This window comes from Antechinus flavipes, chromosome 1 (genome assembly GCF_016432865.1).
Source record: "Antechinus flavipes isolate AdamAnt ecotype Samford, QLD, Australia chromosome 1, AdamAnt_v2, whole genome shotgun sequence".
NCBI classification, from domain to species: Eukaryota; Metazoa; Chordata; class Mammalia; order Dasyuromorphia; family Dasyuridae; genus Antechinus; species Antechinus flavipes.
In genome coordinates this window covers 54,927,658-54,943,198 of record NC_067398.1, presented here as the reverse complement: position 1 = coordinate 54,943,198, position 15,541 = coordinate 54,927,658, and the positions used below count along the sequence as shown (strand labels likewise).

At 41.0% G+C, this 15,541-nt stretch overlaps 1 protein-coding gene across 1 annotated transcript in view; it reads left to right on the top strand.

Moving 5' to 3' along the window:
* LOC127552447 (netrin-4-like) overlaps positions 1 to 15,541 on the top strand; it is a 68,250-nt gene that overhangs the window by 22,171 nt on the left and 30,538 nt on the right. The window contains 1 exon segment of the mRNA XM_051982964.1: positions 4,469 to 4,732. Coding sequence (XP_051838924.1) covers positions 4,469 to 4,732 — 264 coding nt within the window.

The following is a 15,541-nucleotide window of genomic DNA, read 5'->3' as shown; positions in this document are numbered from 1 at the left end:
CAAGGGCAATGCGGGCGAGGGACTGAGGGACCGCCTCATGGCTTTGCTTGGGTAGGGGATGCTGGAACCTGGACCGGCCAGACATCGGCTTACGGCTGCGTGGGCTGGTGGAATGTGGACAGCTGGCCTCTGCAGCTGGGGCTGTTAGCTCATGGCTCCCTTGGCCTGGGGAATGTCAAGGCCCTCGGTGGTTTGAGAGGGTACGTGACGGCTCACTTCATGGTGAGGGAAAGGAGGATCCCCTACCCCAATCCACGGGGGCTCAGGATGAAGGCTCTCATAGCCTGGGCTGCTTGATCAGGTGAGGGAGGGCTGGTGGCTGCATCAGGCTGTCTGACTGGGATTTGATGGAGCCAGACCCACAATAGAATGATCTCTGGGGCATCAGCCGGCACCCCCTCCCCCCTCCTCTGGGCCCTCACAGAGCACAAAGGAATGGACAGAATATTTTCTATGCAGCAAGTTTTTCAATTTGCCTGTCCACTTGAAAAAAAATGCAGAGATAGAGAGGAAGGCAATCTGTAAAATCAGTGGCAGATAAGACAAATACGTCACCTCTAGTCTCATGGGCCAGAACCCATAAGAACAAGGGCAGAACCACCAACTCTCCGTTTTAAGAGACCTCAGGGGGCAGCTACTCCAACCCCTCCACGAACAGAAATCTCCTTGAGATATCCCTGACAAGTGATGACATCCCAGTGAGTCAATCATGGGCAAGTCAGTTAACCTAGCTTCGGCCTCTGTTTCCTCGGCTGGAAAATGAGGGGGACTGGCCTTCGTGATTTCTGGTGTCTCTCCCAGCTCCAGACCTAGGATTCTGTCATTCTAGGAGTCAGGCTCAGAGCCGAAGTTTGAAATGGATGGGACTGGACTTTGATGCTGTGGTTCAGTAGTTTTCCACTTGTGCCTGACTCTTTGTGATCCCATTGGGGGTTTTCTTGGCAAAGATACTGGAGTAGTTTGCCATTTCCTTCTCTGGCTCATTTTACAGATGAGGAAACTGAGGTAAACAGGGCAAAGTGACTTGCCCAGCTACTAGTGTCTGAGGATGGATTTGCCCTTGTATCTTCCCAATTCCAAGTCCAGCACTCTTAATTCTTGTGCTATCAGCTGCCAAAAGAATTCACATAAAGCTATTTTCTTGTATACACAACACGCAATATGCAGCTTCCTATGAAGAATTTTGTTGTTGTTGCTCAGCCACGTCCAACTCTTCATGACTCCCATTTGGGTTTTTTTTGGCAGAGATATTGGGGGGATTTACTATGTCCTTCTCCAGCTCATTTTACAGTTGAGGAAACTGAGGCAAACAGAGTAAAGTGATTTATCCAGAGTCACACAGCTAGGAAGTATTGGAGGCCAGATTTGAATTCTGATTTTCCTGACTCCAAGCCCAGCATCTATCCTTGATAAGTCATGGCTAAAGTCCACCAGACAAGGTATAAAGAACTCTGTGATGAAATGGATACAGCGAGGAGTAGAGAAGGAAAGGGGTCCAGATTGAACTTGTTTTTGTTGTTGTTGTTGTTTTTTTTTAAGAACCCGTATGATTTGCTCACCTGATCTCACCTGAGAAATGAAGGTGTCAGACTGGCTGATCTCTCAGGTCCCTGAATGCAAGTTTATGATCAGAGAGTTTGGGAGGCAGGAAACCTAGACTCTCCTCCCATCCCTATTAATACTTTGCTGTGTGACCTTGAGACTTTTTTCAGGGTCTCAGTTTCCTCTTCTGAAAAAGGAGGGAGCTGGATGAAATGATTCCAAGGTCACTTCCAGCTCTAAGATTCTCTAAAGAGGAATTAAGCCTCCAGAACAAATGTTGCTGAGTGGGCTGGCTTGCTGACAGAGAGCGTGCATGGTATGTCAGCCCACCCTCTGGCCAGCCCTTGTATAAAGGGCCCTGCTGAGCAACGGAGCCCAAGCAGAGAGCAAGATTGGGGCCTGATCTCATGGAGACAAAAATAGCACGCCCCAATCTGGTCATGACTCAGCGCCCACTCAGAGGCTCCCAGGGAGGCAAGGGGTGCGTTTTCCTTTGGGATCTTGGATGGAATGGGTCAGGGGGAGGGAGGGTTCATAACTGTTCCAAGTTGGGGAAAAGAAGCATTCTTCTGTCTGGGGCAAAGGACTGTAGGTTGGCAAAATTTGATTTTTATGTCCCCAGCCTCCTTTCTGTAGGTCTTCTCTGACTAAAAGCTTGGTATATAAGTGCTTAATAAATGCTTTTTAAAATTTCATTTTGCCTTCCTGCCCCCAATGCTTCAGTATCCTTTCCCTCTTTCCTTCAGGTTCCTAAGGCCCTCCTTCCCTTTCATTTTCTCCCAATCTCCCTTTTCTTCCCTTTATATTTTTCTCTCGGTAATCATTTACCATTTAGGTTGAAGATAAGTGATAGAGTTCTAAACTATCTACACCCAAAGGTATCTTAGATGAAGCCCCACAGAGAGGGAATCTGGGACATAGCACCCAGGATACCCCTGGGAGCGAGAGAAGAAGCCAGGTCTGATATTCCCAGAGCCTGTAAAAGGCCTTAGTGATCATTGGCTTTATTCAATGCCTTCATTTTAATGGATGAGGACATTGAGCCTCAGAGAGTGGGAACACTTATTCAAAACCCCACAGTTTCTGTTGCATGATACCTTTCTTGTCGTACCTCTTCATCCCCAATCAGGGCTTCACAATCTCTCACTTGCTCTATTGGAATAGTATTGTTTTCTTTTTTTCCAAATGCATGTAAAAATAGTTTTCAACATTCATTTCTGTAAAATTTTGTGTTCCAAATTTTTCTCCCTCCCTCCCTTACCCCTGTCCCCAAGATAGCAAACAATCTGATATAGTTATACATGTACAATCATTTTAAACATATTTTCACATTTATTCTGTTGTGCAAAAAAAAAAATCAGAGCAAAAAGGAAAAAAACCCATAAGAAAGAAAAAAGCAAACAAACCATTAGAAATTCTATGCTTTGATCCACATTCAGTCTCCATAGTTCTCTCTCTGGATGCAGATGACATTTTCATCCCAAATCTGTTGGAATTGTCTTGGATCATCATGTTGCTGAGAAGAGCCAAGTTTATCATAGTTCATCATCCCATAATCTTTGTAATAAACTCTTAATTGGTTTTCCAGCAGCCAGGCTTTCCCCTCTCCAATCCTTCCCACATGCAGCTGGAAAATGGGTATTTGTACTCTCAGCTCCTGGCCTATGGTAGGTACAGAAGAAATGTTTGTTGAATTAATTAGAGTATATTCTGGTGCCAGAGCTAGAGGTCTTGCCATTATACTGGACTCTTGAATTTTAGCGCAGTCTTCTCTTCTCTTCATTTAAGTAGACATGCTGCAAATACCTCTGGAAGAGTTTATTTTCTGGGTAAGAGTGGTGTGGAAGACTTGGTCCTTCTTAAAGGAATTTTAGACATCAGTGAACTGAGTGAGGGAGAAGTTGAGTCAGGGCAGCTAAGGGGCACCATAATGCATTGGATCTAGGGTCAAGAATCTGAGTTCAAATCTACCCTCAGATAATTACTATGTGATTTTGGACAAACTACTTAATGTCTGTCTGCCTCAGTTTCCTTGCTTGTAAAATTGGTATGATAATAATAGTACTTACCTCCTAAGGTTATTATAAGGATAAAATGAGGTTATACTTGTGAAGTGTTTTTCCACTACACAAATGTTATCATTCTTATTACTATTATTTGTTTTGCATGGCTGCACATGTATAATCTATATAAACTTGCTTGTCTTCTCAAATTAGGGGAAGAAGAAAAATGGAGAAAATATGAAATTCAAAATAAAAAAAAATAAGAATGTCAAAAATTTTTGTTTACATGTAATTGAGAAAAAATAAAAATCAATTATTATTATTATTATCCTACTTTGAAGATAGCTTATTTTACCTACTGGAAACTCTGGCTCTCACTAAGAATAAACACAATTTTATTTTTTAACTCATAGAATGTCAGAATTGAAAAAGACCTCAGATATAATCTAGTCCAAAGCTTCATAAAATATCATTCACAATCCCATATGGAGTCTCATAAGTGAATTGGGGGTTGAAAAATTATGATTTATTATCAGTAAATGTTTGATTTGTATATCTACTTTATATACCTACACTCCCCCAGGTGACACAAAATTCTCAGGAAAAAAGGGGTTGCAAGTGGAAAAAGTTTAAGCTTTGGATCTAGTCTAACTTTTTCATTTTTAGAGAAGGGGACACTGAGGCTCAGAGAAAGGGAAGTAACCCTAATCTTCATCAAATAGTAACTAAGCCCAGATCATCTGACTGGATTTTGTTCTTTTTCCACTATAGCATTGCCTTTTACAGAACAGACTCTCCATTCTCAATTCCATTCAACTAGCATATTTGAAGTACCTATTCAGATACTGTGCTAGGTACAGGTGTTACAAATGCAAAAATAAAAGTTCTGATCAAGCAGCTTGGTTCATCTTTTCATCTCTCAGGTTATTTACCGGGCTCTAACTCCCACTAATCAGATTGATGATCCTTATGGCCCAGAAGCCCAAGATTTGCTAAAACTCACCAATCTCCGTCTTCTGCTGCTAAAAAGGCAAGATTGCCCCTGCCAAGGGATGAGGCTCCTGGAGAAGCCCCAGCGATTCACCCATTACGCCATTTATGACCTGATTGTTCGAGGAAGCTGCTTCTGCAACGGGCACGGGGAAATGTGCCAGCCGGTAGAGGAGATGGGAGACTCCAGGAATAAGGTGAGAATGTGACCTCGGTGGGGCTGGGATCCTGTCTTGTCTGCCTGCTTGGGACATGAATGTTTGGCTGATCTGGCCTTCAAAGGAGATGATGGGATGAATGGACAGATAGGGAAGGGGGGAAGCAGGAGTAAAGCCAGATTATGGGAAGGACCTCACATTTATTCTAGCTGTCCTGGGATTTAAGACTAGGTGCACACGTGCTTTATGGTTCTACTCATACCATGCTCTGATCTTTCCTCCATCTTATTCTATGAAGGTCTTTCTTTCCTATCTTTTAAGGTCATGCTCAAATTCTACTTCCCTTACCACAACATGGTCCAACATACCCATAACTCTCAGCGAGTGGCTCCTGTACCATATTCTGTCCTATGTTACAGTGACGTGGGTGCACTTGTCTCACTTTCTCTGCCAGATCCAGCCCTCTGAGGCCAGGGATTATCTTCTGTATCTCTTTGTATCCCCTATACCTTTTTGCAGAGAATATCGGATCATAAAATATTAGAGCTGGGAAGAAGCTTAAGACAGAGAATATTGGGACCCAGAACAAGGAGCGTTGGATCTGGTTGTGACCTCAGAGGCCCCTGATCTAGCCCTCTCACGAGTTGGCCAGACCACATTTGTTTGTTCCCAAGTAACCAAGTAATCACCTTCTTCTTCTTCTTCTTCTTCATCATCATCATCATCATCATCATCATCATCATCATCCCAATTGCCATTTATATAGAGCCCTAAGGTTTGCAAAGTGCTTCACAAATATCTCATTTGATCCTAAGAAATAGGTGCCTTTATTGTCCCATTTTTGAGATGAGAAAATTGAGGATTACAGGCTCAATGACCTGCCTAAGTTCACCCAGCTAATGAGTGACTAAGACAGAATGATATCTCGGGCCTTCTTGACTCTCAAGACTAGTGATTTGCCCACTTCACCACTCTGCTGCCTAAGAATTAGAGGATAACTCTAGAAATCTCTGGCAAACATCATAATTTCATAAAATATGATGCTGAGGACGAGAACACTGAGGTGTGCGTACAGATGGAGGCAGGAAAGCGTTCCTGGAGGACAAGCCCCTGACCCTCCCTGGGGTCAGCGGAGCTTTCCTAAGCTCAGGGACAGTTTCTCCTTTCCCTTAGTGGCCTGTAGGACAGAGGTGGATGGAAATACTTGGAAGAGGTTTCAGTGACTCATCCCTGTAAGAACATGAGGAAATCGCTGTTGCTGTTATGGAAAGTGTCCTGGATTAGTTATCCCGAGGCTTGGTTTCTAGTTCCAGCAAATTTGAAACACTGCTGGAGTCAGGAAGATCTGAGTTCAAATCTGGCCTCAGACACTTACTAGCTGTGGGCCCCTGGACAAGTAACTTCACCTCTGTCTGCCTCAGTTTCCACATCTGTAAAATGGGGGCAATAACCCCTACCTCTGTGAAAATCAAATGAGGTCCCATTTGTAAAGCTTTTTTAACTATACCTGGTATGTAGTAGGTTCTTAATAAGTGCTTATCTCCTTTCCTTTCTCTGTCACCATTAGATGGTGTGACTTTTGTCAAGTTCCTCAATTTCCTAGGGTCCCAGTTTCCCCAACTGTATATGAGGTGGGATTAGACAAACTGAAGGGATGTTTTGATGGGATGGTGACCTTCCTCTCTATGCTTCCTAGTTTACCCATGTCCTTCCTTAAAATGGCCTCCAGTCTGTGATCTCTAAGCACATCCTCTCTAATCAATTCTGGACTCAGCATACTTTTGTCCAAGTATAGGTATTGATAGACTAAGTGAATAACTTACTTATCCGGCTACTTGTTATAATCTGGGCAATGTTCATTCTTCATCCACTTTGTGTTTTTAGTATGGATGGCTAAACTTTCTCTTTTGAATGAACGTTAACTTTATCGAGATGAACTATTATGTTTTAGGGATTTAGGTAATTGGCACAATACTGTCTGCAAAGAGAACATCGGCAAAACCTCCTTATCAACAGGGAACCTTTTTTCCATTTATACTTTGCAAGATAGGTAAATTGGTAGTCCTGAAATAATCTCAAATTCAGTCCTTCTGTGCACAGGATTACGAGGGGAAGTCACGAGGTGCGCCTGAATCTCTCCCCTTTCCTTTTCAGATAGAATGAGCTGTGTTTAAACATTATGCTATTCAGTAACCCAAAGCCGCAAGTCAGTGGCTGGGATGGCTAGAGCCTCCTGAGATGTTGGGCTGGCTCCTGTTTTCCCACAGAGCTCCTCCCTTGTTGGCTAAAGCAGAGACTTGCCCTTAGCAGTAGCTCTATAAACAAGCCGGTGTTACTGGTTACTGCTAAGTTCCCAAACATCCCTCTCTGCCCAGTGGGGCTATGGTGACCGAGGAGTCTGTCACAAGGCCATTCCTGGCTCCAGTTTCTAAACAGAGGAAGAACTGTGGCAGGACTTTTGTTGCGCTCCCTGGGGGCCATCCTGCTGCAAATGTTGGAAATACTGTCAGACAGAGCCAATGAATCTGCTCCGGCTGTTTGCCAACTGGAAGGCGAGGAAGACTTCAACTCAGCTGCTGCCAGTAGATAGCAAGAATAATAAAGAAACATAGTCTGCCCTCAAGGAGCTTGCATGTTATTGGGGAGACATGCATAAAAGTACAAAAAGTATAAGCAAAATAAATACAGGATAAATGTCTGGGGCAAGGAGAGGCACGTGAATTTGGGAGATCAGGAAAAAGTTCATGCAGAAGATATTACCTGAGTAGAATTTTTAAGGTAAAAATGTGAAACTACATTCTAAGAATGTATTTGCTTGTGTATACAGAATAGTTAATGTAGAGAGAGATAGGACATCCCTTTTATTTCACTCCCATGAGGCTAAGAATTATTACCTCCAAATGGAACTCAAAAAGAAAGGAACAGAAAAATGTGATCCAGAGAAATCACCAAAGAACTTTGACAGTATGACTTAGGAATCCTGGGATCCAGCTCAGGAATCTTGGCTGCTGTGATCAAAGTAACCCAGATGATTTTATAAGAAGGAAGGGAGTTTCTCCCTCTCAGGCTGGTCTTATTGAGGGAGTCTGCCCATGGCAAATTCTGATCTGGAATATTCCAAGCAGGGAAGTTCCAGCCAGATGAGGGGATATTCAGACTAGGTGTTGGACAGAAGGATGAGGTCACCAGATAGGAAGAGGAATGATCAGACAATAGATGATCTGTAGGACCAAGAGAAATAGAATCAACAAAGCCACAAATTTTTCTCAATGACCACCAGGCTCTAAATTGACTTGGGTTTTACTGCCTCATTAGATGGTTGGTTCCATTTTTTAAAAAAACAATTTACAGCCTTAGGAAATTCTTCCTTTTACTGGATTACACTTAATTATTATTCACCTGGGGTGTCCAAAAAATTGATGATCACTGATGATGACCTGATAATAGCTTCCACCCATTGTCCAAGGATCAAAGGTTCTAGGTAGCAGCCATCTGGAATGGAATCAGGTCCCTCACTGGACTGATGGTGCAATAAGCAATTGGTCACCTGTGGGGAGTAGTTTCAGGGGCTCCTAGATAATTCCTGTTCCCTGCTCTCCTTTATCTAGTTCCTTAAAAAAATTTTTCCTCTACTTACTCACAGATGCTTGAAATAGCTTGTACAGGCAACAGAGGCTTTCCTTCCTTCCAGGATCAGAGATGAGGCTGAGAATTACTGTTTTCCTGGGAGAGGGACATATCTCTATATTTTTGTCTTTCCATAAATTCTTCATAAGGAATTCATCTATGATGTAGAGAAGGGCTTCTTAAACTTTTCCTCCTAGTGACCCCTTTTTGCTTGAGAAATTTTTACATGACCTTGGTTATATTGATATATAATAAAGGTACACAATCAAACATTTACTGATGATAAATCATAATTTTGTGACTCTCCCCATTCAGTTATGATTCCCATACAGAGTTGGAACCACTGTTTAAGAAGCTGGGTTCTTGAGGCACACCTCTAGGTCTTGTAATAATCAACAGTTAGGGAGCAAAAGTCTAACGAGAATTTGACTTCCATTCCTTCATTTTAGCCTCACAACAACCCTATGAGGTAGATGCTGCAGGTGTTGCTATTTTCATTTTAAAAGTGAGAAACTGAGTCTTAGAGAGGAACTTGTTCAGTCACATAGTTAATGGGCATTCAGAAGTGGGACTGAGATCCAGGTCTTCCCGGTCCTGATTTCAGCACTCTACCACCTATTATCTTAATTCTTCTATAAAAGTCTGTTACACCTTTTCTGAGAATAGGTTTAGAGCTTGAGGGGAAGGGGAGAAAAGATGTAAATTAGAATGAATCTGGAGTGGGAGCATGTAGGCAAGAGGAAATTTAGTCCACAAAGATAGCCAGTGTCAGAGTTAGGATTTGAACCCTGGTCTTCTGACGCTGCCATCAGGGCAGGACCGCTGCAACCAGGGAAGACAAACCTCCCAAGTTTGAGTACTTTGCAGACTGCGGTCCTGGGTTATGGGCCAGAGCCTTTGTTTTCCTATTACCCTCAGGCTAGGTGATTTGGCCCCAGTTTTCCTCACCCTGCAAATAATCTGGACTTTCCACATGCCTCTGCAGTCTGCAGCTAATCCTTGAGCTGAATTTTCACCCTATCTGATCCAGCTTGTGCCAGGGTGGGTGGCTCCCAAGGCTGCTGTTCTCGATGATGATGCAGAAACACACACACACACACACACACACACACACACACACACACACACACATGGCTGGGAGGCAGGCTGATGAGATCTGCCTTGGGACAGACTGATTTCCCTCTTCATGAAGTTTTTTAATCAACAAAAGAATGGCTGCTTGTTGGGGAGATGTGATAGAGGGATTCGGGATGCCTTCTGGGTCTCTTCCTCCTCAGAGTCTGCTTCTAGCTAGGGCAGGGATGGTAATGGCCTCTGGGGACTTTGGGGAAGAAATCATAGCATTAAAAGTAGAATTACAGACCATGGGATTTAAGAGGGACCTGGGGCTACAGAAGGAAAGTGACTTGCCCCAAAATCACACAGAAAGTTAGTGCAGAAGCGGGGCAGAATCCAGATCCTCCACTGTCCCATCCCCAGGCCCTCCTGAGCCACAGCAGCCGCGAGATTGCTTTCCCTTAGGTACTTCAGCACTTTCGCTTTTGGACAGAACCAGGAAGCAGAGTTTAAGTAGATGGGAGTGGGGGAGTACAGGAACAGCAGAGAGAAGGAAAACGGACTGGGATAATAGATTCAGAGCAGTCAGGGTAGGTCATCTGGCCTAGTGATTCTCCAACATTTTGTGCTAATGGTACGGGTATCTTTATCATTATGCATTATCCTTGTGGATACAGGGAGAGATGTTGGCTGGAGGTTAGCATAGTTAAGTGGATTCAGAACTGGTTAAATGAATGAACCCCCAAAGCAGTTATTAATGATTCAATAACAGCTTGGAAGGAAGAAAGCTAGTGAGATGCCCTAAGGATCTCATGGGAAGCTCAAACACCATTTTCATCGAGTATTTGAATGAGCTGCAGATTACCGTTTAAGTTAAGTTTAAGAAGCATAGCTAATATGTTGAATGACAGGTTCTAGGTCTTAAAAATATTTCATCAAGCTCGAATTATGGGCTGAATAGAATGAGATGATATTTAATTAGGAGAAGTGTAAAGTTTTTCATATGGGTAGAAAAACAATGTATTTCACGAGTACAAGATGGGGGATACATGATTAGATAGCAGTATTTCTGAAAAATATCTGGGGTTTTAAGTGGAATTTTAGGTTCCATATAAGTCAACAGTGCATTATCGTGAAAATCCTTCCCTTCTCCCCTAAAGAAAAAGGATTAGACATGTTCATCTTATCCTTAAAAGCTGGAGAAAAAGTTGCAAAGGGGCAGATTTAGTCTTGATATGGAAACTCTTCCTAGCAGAACTTTCCAAGAGGAGAATAGACTATTTGGGGAGGAATGGGTCCCTCTCACTAAAAGTATTTCTTCCACGAAATGTTGTCACTGATCTTCTAAATGTAATTCTGGATCAGATACAGAAATCAGACTAAATAGTCTATGAGGTTTCTCCAACTCTGTAATTTGGTAAAGTGGTTTCTGTTTTCTAAGCCTTAGTTTCTTTTTATGTAAAGTGATGGAATTGAACTGGATGACTCTAAGTCTTCATCTAACTGGCATGAAGCCACAGAACTAACAGAAACTGCTAAAACCAGCATCAGAATTCCAGTTTTGAAGTCTGGTGTTCTTTCTTCTGCAAAGGGTCAAAATTTAGTGCTCAATGAAATTCACTCATTGATCTAAAGAAACCTTTTCCCCCTCTAAACTGCATCTGGCCTTCAAATTCTTGTCTGATAATTCCTGAGAAATCTCTTCCTCAGCTGATCAAAGGATTTCTCTCTGTGCCTAATGAGACTCCCTTCTAGTCTCTTTGCACTGGTAATAGGAAGAGAGATCTGGCTCATATAGCTACAATTTTAATGAATTTAGCTGGATTTTGTCCTGAGGGTATAATAAGTCACCTCAGGGGATGGAGAGCGCCCAGTCCTAAAAGTCATAGGTTGGATGACCATTTGTGGAGTGTAGGGATTGAACCGAAGAGCAGCTGTAAATAGCAAAAACTTGTAGCGACCACTGAAGCCATCCAAAGTCTCTTCTTTTAGCATGAAGATCTATGATTTGAAACAGAGGTTGCTGGCATTTTTATTAGAATTTTCCTGAAATGTTCTGGCTGGAACTAGAAGCTAAAGGGATGAGTGGTTTTATTTTATTACTTAACTACTTAATGACTAGAAGGTGGTTATTTTTAATTATATAATGGGAGCTTTGGTTTACTTTCATCTTGTGGTTTTTAATATGATGGTTTTCTTTCCAGGAGATGGTCTTGTATTTTATTAGAAACATTTATAAATGTTGTTAAGGATCTAATGGCTTTGTGGCTTCTTTAGCCTGGGGTTTTTTTTTGTTTGTTTGTTTTTCCACATATGAAAGGGAGTCAACTTCTTTTAAAGAATTTGTGAGACCAGTTCAAAGTTAGAACACTACAAGTTTCAAAGTTGAAAGAAACAGTCTAATCCAATCTTTTTGTTTGAGAGAGAGGGAAATTGAGACCCAGAGAAGGGGAAAAAAGGCCCAAGATCACACATCTAAATAATGGCAGAGCTGAGATTAGAACCCAAATCTTCTAGCTGTGTTCTCTGCTTATTCTACCAATAATTTTAAGGCACACAGAGAACTTTTTCCACTGGTAATTTAACTGGTTCAATGAATGAATGGAGTAAATTGATGAATAAGCATCTAAAGCTCTTTCCAATGTACAACAATTCAACAGCAAAGTGGACTTATTAAAATCTTTGTTTCAGGCGCCATTTTTGGGTGCTGGAAGTACAAAGAGAGAAATGCAAAAGTTCCTTCTTCCAAAAAGCTTACATTCTATTTGGAGGATATAACTCTGACACAAATGAATAAATACAAAATATATATAAAACAAGTATAAAGGAGAGTATTTCAGGCAGTGGAGGCTGCTATCTTTTGGCAAGGGTCAGAGATGAAATGCCCATGGGTGGGGAGTCCAAGGAAGCCATTTGGGTAGCAATGCAAAACGTACGAAAAGAACTAAAGTGAAAAAATTTGGAAAAAGTGGTTATCTATACCTATCACTCAGTTAGTCTTTATAGCAGTCCTATGAAGCAGGTTGTACAGGCATTATGGTCCTGATTTCACAGATGGAGAAACTGAGGTCCTTGAGGCGCTATTATTGGGAACTGGAAGAGAGCTCAGATCATCTGATTGGACCCCTTCATCTTCCAAACGAGGACATTGAGGTTCATATAAGTTGTATAATTTGCCCAAGATCAGAACAGTACTTTAGTATAAAAAGCTCTTCTATCTTTTTCTGTCTCTGTCATTTTTTCTGATATCTCTATCTCTCTATAATCTCTATCATCTATGTATCTCTTTTAGTCTATGGTAATAGATGATAATCTTTCTCTGTCTCTGTTCTTCTCTGTCTCTGCCTCTGTTGTCTCCTTCCCTATACACACACACACATACACACACACACACATACATACATAATTATATGTATATATATATAATATGTATAATATATATTATACATAATATATATTATATATGTATAATATATATTATATATATGCATATATGTATAATATATGTATATTATATAATATACACATTATATGTATAATATACACATTTATTTATATATATGCATATACACACAAACACAAACACACACACAAACACACACAAACACACACACACACACACACACACACACACACACACAGATAGTCTTCCAAGACTTACGAGGACCAAATCAGTTGGTGTCAAGGGCAGAATCAACTCTGAGATAAATGACTGGCCTTTTCATGACTTGTGGCTTTATAAAATGATCAACACGGGCATTTCCCTTGAATCAGCAGCAGATGCTGGCCCAGAAAACCTCCATCGGAGTTTCCAGAGGAAAATCTCAAGCATTCTGGTAGCCTGGGCCAGAGCCATGGCAAGCCAAGACAACATCCCCACAAGAGTAGGAAGGGAAATTAAAGGTCATCCATTAGTTTCTTGGCTGCTATAGAATTGTTTACTCTCCTTGGAGTGATTCTTCTGTACAAGCTTCCCTACAGGTTTAGAACCACTTGGTGGGGAATCAGGACACTTGGGATTCTAGTTGCAGCTTTTGTGGCTTAGTTGTGGGATCTTGCTCCTCACTTTCCCAAAATGTGAGGATAGCAAATTTCTTTGTCTCCTTCCTCCTTTTTCTTCACTTCCCCCCCCCCTCTCCTTTCCCCATCCCCTTCTCTCTCTCTTCCACATCACTTTCTCGCTCTTCCCACATTTGAACAGATGGTTCTCTGGCCATACTTTTCTTTTTTTTTTTTTTTTTTTTTTTTTTTATAATAAATTTTATTTTATTTAATAATAATTTCGCATTGACAGAATCCATGCCAGGATAATTTCTACACGACATTATCCCTTGCAATCACTTATGTTTCGTTTTTTCCCCCTCCCTCCCTCCTCCCCCCCCCCCAGGATGGCAAGCAGTCCTATATATGCTAAACATGTTGCAGTATATCCTAGATACAATACATATTTGCAGAACCAAACAGTTCTCTTGTTGCACAGGGAGAATTGGATTCAGAAGGTAAAAATAACTCGGGAAGAAAATCAAAAATGCAAATAGTTCACATTCATTTCCCAGTATTCCTTCTTTGGGTGTAGCTGTTTCTGTCCATCATTTCTCCAATGAAACTCAGTTAAGTCTCTTTGTCAGGGAAATCCACTTCCATCAGAATACATCCTCATACAATATCGTTGTCGAAGTGTATAATGATCTCCTGGTTCTGCTCATCTCACTTAGCATCAGTCCATGTAGGTCTCTCCAAGCCTCTCTGTATTCATCCTGCTGGTCATTCCTTACAGAGCAATAATATTCCATAACATTCATATACCACAATTTACCCAGCCATTCTCCAATTGATGGGCATCCATTCATTTTCCAGTTTCTAGCCACTACAAACAGGGCTGCTACAAACATTTTGGCACATACAGGTCCCCTTCCCTTTTTTAGTATCTCTTTGGGGTATAAGCCCAATAGAAACACTGTTGGATCAAAGGGTATGCACAGTTTGATAACTTTTTGGGCATAATTCCAGATCGCTCTCCAGAATGGCTGGATTCGTTCACAACTCCACCAACAATGCATCAATGTCCCCGTTTTCCCGCATCCCCTCCAACATTCATCATTGTTTTTTCCTGTCATCTTAGCCAATCTGACAGGAGTGTAGTGATATCTCAGAGTTGTCTTAATTTGCATTTCTCTGATCAATAGTGATTTGGAACACTCTTTCATGTGAGTGGTAATAGTTTCAATTTCTTCATCTGAAAATTGTCTGTTCATATCCTTTGACCATTTATCAATTGGAGAATGGCTTGATTTTTTATAAATTTGAGTCAGTTCTCTATATATTTTGGAAATGAGGCCTTTATCAGAACCTTTAATTGTAAAGATGTTTTCCCAGTTAGTTACTTCCCTACTAATCTTGTTTGCATTCGTTCTGTTTGTACAAAGGCTTTTTAATTTGATATAATCAAAATTTTCTATTTTGTGATTGGTAATGGTCTCTAGTTCATCTTTGGTCACAAATTTCTTTCTCCTCCACAAGTCTGAGAGATAAACTATCCTATGTTCCTCTAATTTATTTATAATCTCGTTCTTTATGCCTAGGTCATGGACCCATTTTGATCTTATCTTGGTATGTGGTGTTAAGTGTGGGTCCTTGCCTAATTTCTGCCATACTAATTTCCAGTTATCCCAGCAGTTTTTATCAAAGAATGAAATCTTATCCCAAAATTTAGAATCTTTGGGTTTGTCAAACACTAGATTGCTATAGTTGACTATTCTGTCTTGTGAACCTAACCTTTTCCACTGATCAACTAATCTATTTCTAAGCCAATACCAGATGGTTTTGGTGACTGCTGCTTTATAATATAATTTTAGATCAGGTACAGCTAGACCACCTTCATTTGATTTTTTTTTCATTAATTCCCTTGAGATTCTCGACTTTTTATTGTTCCATATGAATTTTGTTGTTATTTTTTCTAAATCATTAAAATATTTTCTTGGAAGTCTGATTGGTATAGCACTAAATAAATAGATTAGTTTAGGGAGTATTGTCATCTTTATTATATTTGCTCGGCCTATCCAAGAGCACTTAATATTTTTCCAATTATTTAAGTCTGACTTTATTTGTGTGAAAACTTTTTTGTAATTTTGCTCATATAATTCCTGACTTTCCTTTGGTAGGTAG